At 39.0% G+C, this 10,496-nt stretch overlaps 1 protein-coding gene across 2 annotated transcripts; it reads left to right on the top strand.

Annotated features, from left to right (window-relative positions):
* Window positions 1–776: 776 nt before the first annotated feature.
* On the top strand, window positions 777–9,933 carry lpxn (leupaxin). Of its 2 annotated transcripts, none has more exons than XM_089001693.1 (9): window positions 777–817; window positions 1,419–1,486; window positions 2,492–2,547; window positions 2,933–3,023; window positions 3,560–3,772; window positions 4,299–4,472; window positions 7,447–7,528; window positions 7,613–7,761; window positions 7,987–9,932. In XM_089001693.1, the coding sequence occupies exons 1-9, from the start codon at window positions 805–807 to the stop codon at window positions 8,251–8,253; spliced, it is 1,113 nt and encodes a 370-aa protein (XP_088857819.1). In that variant the 5' UTR covers window positions 777–804; the 3' UTR covers window positions 8,254–9,932. The 2 variants fall into 2 exon arrangements, with proteins under 2 accessions (XP_088857819.1, XP_088857820.1); XM_089001694.1 differs by having other exon boundaries at window positions 796–817; window positions 1,419–1,534; window positions 7,987–9,933.
* The last annotated feature ends 563 nt before the right edge of the window (window positions 9,934–10,496 follow it).

Here is a 10,496-nt window from a genome sequence, read left to right on the forward strand (position 1 = left end):
ACGTTTGGAAAATCATATTTTTTTCCACACATGGTTTTGGACTTGTTAATACAACAATTCATATAACAATAATTATCGTAAAACCATTTATTCAGTAATTTTAGGTGACAAAACCAATCGGAACGAAATCTGAACTTCCGCTTATTTTGAGTGTGAATGGTATCGACTCCAGTGGTGCGAGGTCGTGACGCAACACAAGTTACTTCTGCCATATGGTGACAAAGATTATTTTCAGTTCAGTTGTAAAGAAGACGCTTTTCAAATTGTTTGTTATTATATGCCTCAATAATTTATAATAATGTGTTCTCGGTGTCCCTACTAGTCTAATCACAGATTGTGATGATGAAATCAGATTTAAACCAAATAACCCACTCCATTTGGCTATCCAAGTCTTGAGTCACGAGACTTATGCGGCACCGCTCCCTGCTGTTGGCTTTTAACAACATCAAAATGCCTCTGGGCTGTGTTATGAACATCACGTGACTAAAACCAGAAAAAAAAACATCAAGCTGTTTTAGTGTTAGACTGGGAAAAATGTTTGGATGTAAATGATGCAAAATTCATGAACCAAAAGCATATTTCCCCCCCAAAATTACAAAAACATTGCATATGCCCCTTTTTTTGTGACAGTCTTCACAAAATGTCCAAAACATCATGGGTGATTGAGATGCTATTTTTTTAGCAACAGAACAGAAATATCATCAGAGGAAGTGGAGAATGACTTGTGGTTGGTTACTTCAGTAAATGCAGCTGCAGGGAGGAGGGGGTGGGGGACACAACACACATATTCATTCTGAGAGAAACATGGACGAGCTTGGTAAGGCAACTTTTTATATAACATGTTTTCGGTAATTTCCAAATCAATCACCTGACTTTGATTTTGAGGCAGAGTGATCTGATGAGATCAGGATTTAAAATAGAATTGACAGACATAATGTACATTACGGTCATTTACCCCTCTCACTCATGTCTATGTTGTTGTCTCAATTATAATATCTTGCGGTTATCTAATTATAAAGTTGATGTTGTTTAACATGATTTAGCTACATGAGAAGGGCAAAATGTAAACTGAAAGTTATTTCAGAATAAAAAAAAATCATTACTCTCATTAACATCAGTGCAGATGCACCAAGCTTGAGCTCGACAAAGTTGCGTAGGTTGCATGAGATATTTTCAGCAAGTTTTACTTCTGTAAAACGTGATGACGTCATCTTCCGGAGGAAACCTGTTGGCACAAATTAAATCCAACCAGACAACGCAAACAAACATCTTTCTCCTCCGACACAAACTTTATACAGGAAACATAATTATACCCACCAACCTTCAATACCAAAAGTGGAAAATAATTTGTTGAATGGTTTATTGTGTGTGCCTGAATCTCAGTGAAGTGTTTGAAGGTGCATTTTGTGTTGTTCCAGAACTGCTTTTGGAGGAACCAACCCTCACTCCGACTGTTTCAGAAGGCAGCAATGAAACTCTTAAAGCGGTAGACAGTTGGAAAGATTTTGTTGGCATCAGCTGTTATCCAGCGCAAGTGTGATGTGTTGTTAGCTTGTTAGCTAGCGATACAGACTACCCGGAAAAAACATTCACTCTGAATCACCTTACTTAAAGGACACCCGACGCCTCCGGACAAGTTATGTCCATTATTTGTAAAATCACTTCAAATGACTTCTACTGAGCGTATTTTACAAAGATTACAACGCATATAGCTATATTTTATGTTTTAAGACTCGCGCTGAATATTCAGGGAGTCTTGTTTTCGAGTTGATGACGATGCCTTATGTGACGTCACATCTGGAACGCCCCTGACTGAGAAAGCGACACACAATGCATTTTGCGGTACTTTGTTTGGTCTGAAAACTTCGTGTTGATCCGTGTTGATGGCGAAATTAGAAGGAAAACACATAAATAATGCAGTGGTAAATCATTGTGTGTTGCACCAAGATTACTATTTGATACTAGTTGACAGCAGACAAATCAGCCCATTTCCAACGAAGCTTGGGCGCCATCTTGTGCATTTTCTGGGACGCTACATAGGAGTCCAGACGCCTCAAAATGAGACGGAAGGACTTCTTTAATCGATTGCAACATTTATGCTTTCCTCTTCAGAACTATTTGAATCATATTCAACAAGAAAGCATCTTCTCCAAATCTGAAGCCATTGTTTTGATTCTCGAGCAAGGCAAGACATCCGGCGTGACGTCACAAACAAGGGGGCGGGACCTTTGAAACTGAAACTTTCTGAGGTCATTTTGAAGTAGTTTTGGGACACTTTAAGTCATTTTCATTGGTGTTTTGCATTTGACTAAAAATATCAGCCTGTGTGTCTTGGGTACATTAGATGCTATAAAACGTTTTTCTGATCTCAATTAGGAAACAAAAAAATGGTGTCGGTTGTCCTTTAAACATTTGCGGGTTTGAATAATGACAAATTGTCATTTAGAAGAAAAATGGAACATTTTGTTGCTCTACTTATCTTTTCTCGCAGGTGTCATCCCCGGTAAACACTGGACCTAAAAAGGGACCTAACCTAAGACTTTACAGGTGTTGACTCTATGAATAGCATCAAAATATTGAACAAATGAAACACAATCCCCTTTTGTTGATGTGGCTGACTTGTTCAAATGAATTTCTTGTTTCTTTTGCCCATTGAGGTAATTTTATTTCTTCGAACGTTCAACTACTGCCAGCATAAAACATGTATTTGCCTTCAAATATTTTTTAAGCCATGTAGGATAAAGCAGTTGATAAAATTGATAGATGGATGCAAAAGGGTAGAAAAAAGAAAAAAAAACAATTTAGCTCTGACATTTAACAAAGAAGACTATAGTTGATCATTTAATCAAAACAACATGATCCCATGTAAATTTTGTACAGTGTGCAGTACATACTCGAGTATCTCATGTCTCGGTCTCTTGTGGGGTTTCAGTGAGCCGTCACTTCCTGAGGAAGCTTCCCAGGACTCACCCACCTTAGAACTGGACTCCATTTTGCAAGAGCTGATGAGCCTAGGTTCTGAGGTGAGTGTTTATTACTTAGCATCTTTCACACAACCAAACCCTGAATCGTTAATTTGTCCTTTGTGTGTATGTGGAGTTCTCCCAATGCATATTGTGTTTTTCCCGACTTTCCCTCACAAAGGTGTGATTATGAATGGTTGTTTGTCTGGTCCATGTGCACTATGTGATTGACTGGCAACTAATCCGGGGTGTACCCCACGTCACATCCCGAAAGTCAACTGTTTGCATATAAATAAAAAAATAAATAACTACACAAACACACAAATGAATAAATAAATACACAAACAAACACACAAACTTATAAATAAATAAATAAATAAATAAATGCATGAATAACCAAAAAATAAATAAAAACATAAATAAATAAACACGAATAAACGCAAATAAAAATGCAGAAGAAAGGAAAAAAAATGAATAGGTGACTCAACCACTCTCACCAAGAGGGGGCAGCATTGTTCCAACATGGACGCCATGTCATCATCACCCGGCTGACCTTTGAGCAAGCAACGCTAATCTGACCTCCTCTCTCCATTTAGAACGCACCAGCATCTTCACAGCTTTCACCAGCGCAGTCTGTTGAGAAGAAACCAAAAGATGATCAACAAGATTTCGATGCAAACGCCGGCAGGAAAGATACAGAGAGTATTGATGATCTTCTCGGAGGATTGAGTGCTGACTTGGAAAAAATTGGAGTACCTACAGCAGCTAAGGGCCGCTGTGCTGCCTGTCACAAAGCGATTGTGGGGAAGGTATGGGGAGGATTGAAAATATATTGCTGACGAGTGTGCGGGAGAGCATTTGAGAAACATTTGTGAGCAGAAAAAAAAATCCAGTACTGTATGTGTGAACGTTTTTGTACAGTAAAGTCTCGTTATATCGATATCGGATATATCGATAGTCCCGGTTATATCGATACTATTTCTATGCACGCACGGAGAAAATTACATGCAAACAGGGTCGGATATATCGATAGTCCCGGTTATATCGATATTTTTTCGGACTCCCTTGAATATCGATATAACGAGACTTTACTGTATGTGTGAGTAAAACATGAAGAGGAGTGTAAGAGGTTCTGTTGTGTGTGTGTATTAAAAACATTTCAGTCGTGGGTTGTAGAGTGTTTCAGAAGTGTGTGAGTGTGTTTCAGTTGTTTGCATCAAGAAGTATCAGAAGTGTGTGTGTGAGAGAATATTTAAACATACATGTGTGTGTGACGCGTAAACCCAATGGACCCTACTTACATTGAGCCTACTGCTTCTTTGCTGTTCTGTATAGCTGGTTGCAGCATTGGGTGAAATGTGGCACCCGCAGCATTTTGTGTGTTTTGCGTGCAAGACGGAATTGAGCACCATGGGCTACTTTGAGAGGGACGGACGCCCATACTGCAAGGAAGACTACGAGCAACTCTTCTCTCCATGCTGCGGTTACTGCAAAAGGCCCATTGTGCAGGTCAGAGGCTATTCAGTCGGTGACAGCCGAAGATATTACTGCAACATTAGCATTTAAACTGACAGAAACAATAGCATTTAAGTTTCTAGATATGTGTTTCATGTGATTCGAAACTGTATTTAATCCTAATAGATGATTCAGTTCTGTATAATTTCCCTTTTGGTTCTCTAAATAGACATTTAATTCAGTTCCCGCTGTTTATCCATTAGTCGCTATTAGCAAACACAACCCTCACACCAATGGGATTTTTTTTGGGGTGCGGTGGACTTCAAGACAACGCGCATGTGTGAGGCCTATTTAACCCATGACTGAACGCGTGTCAATTTCAAAGGTTGAGCCAGGCCCGTCGAGTAATGTGAGACTCGGGAAATCAGAGTGTGGTGCTTTTTGCAAGCTAACCGTTAGCCTTTGTGCGTGTCAAGCGCCTGTGTGGCGTCAATTTAGGAAAACCGAAAGTCCTACATGAATATCTTTGTTTCTTTTATCACTATAATAGGTGAAATATGGCGGTTAGTAGACTAGCTGCGGCTCCCATGGAGGGATTACAATTCGTCCCAACTAGCGGAATGCGCTATAATAGCTTATGACGTAGTACGTCTGTGTAAACTCTTAGTCGTACAGGAGTGGTCCATAGATGAAAAGGTTTCTTCAGCCGTCATCTGTACTTCTTTGAAGGTGTCGGACATTTCCCTTCTCATCCAAAAGGCTTTGTCAGCGAACTAACTAATTTTGCTGGTAGCTCTGGCCCTATATATATATATATATATATATATATATATATATATATATATATATATATATATATATATATATATATATATAAAACACTATATATATATATATATATATATATATATATATATATATATATATATATATATACACCCTATATATATATATATATATATATATATATATATATATATATATATATATATATATATATATATACAGTAAAGTCTCGTTATATCGATATTCAAGGGAGTCCGAAAAAATATCGATATATCCGATATCGATATAACGAGACTTTACAATATATATATATATATATATATATATATATATATATATATATATATATATATATATATATATATATATATATATACCGACTGTCCAGAGGTGGCGGTGCCACACCTCTGCTATGATAGGTCCCTGCTCTAAGGTTAGGGGGAGCAGAGGCCTATTTCCTGAGGCTACACTGATTACTTTTATTGTCCTGACTGATTATGGTCTACGACTGGCCTGATTGCCCCATTTGCTCTGGTATCGCCTCATCAGCATGACTACGCCTATGTGTTAACGATCTAAGAAGTCTGTTGGAAGCACGATCCAAATTAAACCTCACACTACAATAGTGATTTAGTGAAAGGTTTTGCTGTTTTTTAAAAATAGCTTCCTTTACTCCCCTTTCAAACCATCTATTTTCTTTCGCTAATATTTTGACCTCGCTGTCGTCAATGAGTGGTTGCTAGCTTTTAGGTGCATATGTACTGCAGATTGAGGCCCACTAGTATGACCCCTGCGATGTTGATAAATTCTTATGATGTAGTGTTAGTATAGAACGTGGTGTTTTTTTCAGTCCGAAAATTGTGCTTTAGCTTCTCTTATTACGTGTGAAAGTATTTCAAAGATCCCTGAAATGGACACTTTTAGGGCATACAGAGAAAACTAACAATTCACACTCCCATTCACACCTACGAAAAATCAATGTTTGAGTCTTGTGTAGTTTTAAATTGCATGATATACTTTTACTTCATTTGACTTCTACCGCAAACCAAAAGTAATATGTACAGTGATACATCGGTTTGCGAACCCTTTGGCTTACGAACTTTTTGCTTTACGAACGTTAAATTTATAAAAATTTAACCTTGGCATACGAACTATTTTTCGGGATACACACGGAGCGCCACAATGAGTGAGGTGTCGTTCGCGAACGAGCCCGTTCTCCGAACAAGAATATGGCAGCCGACTTGTTTTTGCCCTCTATTCCCCGCCCCCAGTCTTCGGTTAAAGTCACATGATTGGTCAAGAATGCATCAGTGAGAGGGGAGGGGGGTTGACAGAAATACGGAGCTGCAAACATTAAATAGAGAGACAGAGAGAGAGAGTGAGGCCATTCTCCAAATAAGAAAGTGGCAGCGGATTTGTTTTTGTCCTCTATTACCCGCCTCCAGTCTTCGCTTAAAGCCACGCGATTGGTCAAGAACGCAGCAGTGAGGGGGTGGGGGGGGTAAACATAGACAGGCAGACGAACGACAGAGACAGTGAGAAAATGGATAGAAAACAGTGAAATTTGGACTCGTTTCAACTTTGATAGTTCAAAGGCAGAGTGGAGACTGCAAGGTTAAAATATCCCATCAATCAGGTTCCACAAATAACCCGCACAAGCTATCTGTACACTTGATGCAAAAAGCTATCAACCCAGCTAAACAGAACCAATTGATTAGGAACTAGGTAAAATTATCGCAGAGAAAGCACCTACACGGGATCATTCCTCAAGATGGTGAAAGAAGAAGGCTACGTTCCTCATCAAGTGTTTAAGGCTGATGAAACCGGCCACTCCATACCATCAAGCCATCAACGACCATGACCAAGGTAAATAAAACGACTTTATTACACAGTGCAGTGTATTTCTTTCATTACAATATAATAGCACATTTATTATACATACATAAAATAAGGTATATTTTGTGTAGTTTTACGGCTTATTTAGTTGAAAATAATGTTTTATGGACACTTGGGAACAGATTATTCTCATTTTAATGGTTTCCTATGGGAAATTAATTTTTGTTATACACACTTCTCGCCTTACACACTCTGTCTGGGAATCAATTAAGTTTGTAAGCCAAGGTATCACTGTACATAGTTTGAGAAAATTTATACATACACAAAGTTTAGCAAACTTTGTATATGTTACATTCAGCTGTATAATTGGTCATGGGACTATAAGTGTTGATATTTGCTGTTGCAGAACATCCTGACAGCTATGGACCAGACCTGGCATCCAGATCACTTTTTCTGTGCACACTGTGGAAATTTCTTTGGAGATGATGGTACTATGATGAAATCTGCTCAAAGGGGCTTTTGAAAAAAAAAAAGGAGTCAATGACATCACCGGGGGGAACGTGTGTTCAAAGGTTTCCTGGAGAAGGATGGGAAGCCTTATTGTTCCAATGACTTCTACCGCCTCTTTGCTCCCAAGTGCGCAGGCTGCGGAGGGTCAGTGATGGAGAAATATCTGACCGCAGCAAACGACACGTGGCATCCGGAATGCTTCGTATGTGCGGTGAGCTCCTCATCCTCACATATACATAGTTACTTTGCCATCATATCTCTAAAATCCACTCTACATTTTTCCATCCACGGTGATGGGAATGGACAAATATTTTGTTACCATACTGATGTAGATTATTTTCTTTCGACCATTTATTCGATTTTTCAACCTCAGGGGTCTTTTTACAACCGTATTTATAATTCCACATTGTCAAAGTTGCCATCTTTGCCCTTTCAGGACTGTTTGAAGCCCTTCTCTGACGGCCGCTTCATGGAGCTGGACGGTCGCCCGCTGTGCCAGACACACTTCTTCACGCGACAGGGCACTTTGTGCGGTAGTTGCCGTCAACCCATCGCGGGCCGCTGCATCTCAGCTTTGGACAGCAAGTTTCACCCGGAGCACTTTGTGTGCGCCTTCTGTTTGCGGCAGCTCACCCAGGGAATCTTTCAGGAGCACAAAGGCAGACCGTATTGCTCCGTGTGCTTTAACAAACTCTTTGTGTGATGTGGAAAGGGATTTTAAAAAGTGCAATGTTATTATGCTGCGTGAATAACGGCTTCACGATTGAGAATCTGCAGTTCTCGATTCTTGATTTTAACAGTCCAATTTGAAATGCCAGTCCAGCCACAAGATGGTGCCCATGAAGGCTTCCCCATTCAGAGCATGCAGTACAATTTCAAATTGTATATTTTGACAACAAACTGTGTTCATTTTTCCCATCTGAAGCAAGATGCAAAATTTTACAAGCAACTGTTTTCTGCAAGGTTGCCTTGAAACTGAAAGCAATTGTCACATCTACTGGATTTATTTATCAGAATCAGAATCAGAAAACCTTTATTCGTCCCACAATGGGGAAATTTGCAATCCATCTCCATCTAACTATCTATCTATGTACAAACAAAGCATGGAATCAGATTTCAGCAGGGCTTCTTATGTTTTCTGCAAGAGTGACTGACTACTGAAATTATATTCTACACTTCCTTCTGGCTTATTTTGTTGTTTTTGTTTTGTTTTCTTAATATAGTCTGACACCAGGTTTCCACATTCAAATCATGCAGCACACCTTCAAATTGCTTTCCGATAAATATGTATCGCTACGACTCCCTGGTTTTAAAAAATCCTTCCAACAGGATGGTGCCATTGCCTTTTTAATTCTGCAGTGAATACATGAAAAACAAAACATGCGTCCACACTGACTCCTCGCCCTCCATGGTCTTATCACAACGTGGATTTTATTTTGACGAGATGACAATTTCTTGACATTTGACACGTGCAGTTAATCACTCAAACAAAACGACAAATGCGGAGTTTTGCTCACTAAGTAAAAATGTCACTCATTTTTGGGCTGTGGTCTCCCTTTGCCAATTCGGCTGTTTACTTGTATGTCTTCCAGTGGAGAGTTCAACAGTAGAAACTTCATTTGGGAAACGATGAAGCAATGACTAAATATCTGGCAGTGTGATGGACGAGTTCTATTTAGTGCAAAATTTTATGTTTGCACATTTGTGAAAAACTGACGCACTGAGATTCAAGTTTCACATGTTCCATGACCACACTGTCATTCAAAATATTTTCAATATTTCCCCATTGAAAAGAAGGGAAATTCATTTAACCCCGAACAAACCATTATGAGTCTTTTTAATGATACAACTGCCGTTCTCAACAATTACTTAAGAAAAACAGTCATGGCATGAATCAATCAATTCTGTCTATCCATTTAATATACGATTTGCTTATCCTTAAAGAATGATACATATTGTTTTTTTTTGCTTCAATTCAATGTACATTGTGCTACTCCTTGTGGTAAATACGCCTTCATCCAATGAAATACAGATATATACATATATAGCTGTGACATTGGAGATGTCACAGCTCAGATGTAATTTTACCTCATTCTTTGCAGAGAATAAAGAATATATGCACGTGAACATTGTCATATTCATTCGTCAATATTTGTTACTTCATCGAATGCATGCAAATATCCGTTACTTAAGTGTTATAACACCGCCACATAGATGCTACATACTGGCTAGAGCGGCAACAGTTTCCCCATTGTGTTAGCATTAGCACTAAGCTAGTGGAGTTGAAGGCTAAACTGTGTCGTTGAATGCTTTATTTCCTGTATGTGATAGTGGTCCATGTTAAGCACTTTATTCCAGCTTCAGCTGTTGTTAAAACGCTATATAAATCAATATGTATTGTATTGTATTGTATTGTATTGTATTGTATTGTATAGTTGTTTATAATACAAATAACTGTGTACATGCCATCATTTTTGGTTACACACTAGCTACATTCACAAACAATGTTTTAAATGGGCGGTAGGCATTTTATTCCTTGCGAGCTGCCACGACGCTAACCAGAGTTTCCTTTACAACACTGACTGACCAATTGGGCCTCAACGCACCCACCTCACCCCGCAGACAACCTCTCCATTCTCCACACAGACTCCTTTTGTAGCCAGCGTGTGGAAGATTGATGAAGGGGCTCAAGTCAACAAACTCGTTTTTACTGTTGGATGGAGCGTCCAAACATCACTGCGGTGCTCAAACAACTCATTCCCGGTGATGAGAGATGGATCAGCCACTAAGTGCTCTCTTTTTTTGGGGGGGTAGGGGTGTGTCGAGGCAAATTGTTGCACGAATGTATGTAGCACATTGATATGATTCATTTGTTCGAATGAAAAATGACATAATGTCGCAGTTCAGCTATTCAGAATAGACCTTATACATTACCATATATTATTG

Source organism: Hippocampus bargibanti, linkage group LG07, assembly GCF_051943395.1.
Source record: "Hippocampus bargibanti isolate YZ-2025 linkage group LG07, ASM5194339v1, whole genome shotgun sequence".
Lineage (NCBI taxonomy): Eukaryota > Metazoa > Chordata > Actinopteri > Syngnathiformes > Syngnathidae > Hippocampus > Hippocampus bargibanti.

What these genes read in the sequence shown, in the direction of transcription:
- lpxn (XM_089001694.1), top strand. An exon ending in ACAAAGCGATTGTGGGGAAG is followed by an intron (nt 3,773 to 4,298) that starts GTATGGGGAGGA and finishes TGTTCTGTATAG; the next exon opens with CTGGTTGCAGCATTGGGTGA. An exon ending in GCAAAAGGCCCATTGTGCAG is followed by an intron (nt 4,473 to 7,446) that starts GTCAGAGGCTAT and finishes TTGCTGTTGCAG; the next exon opens with AACATCCTGACAGCTATGGA.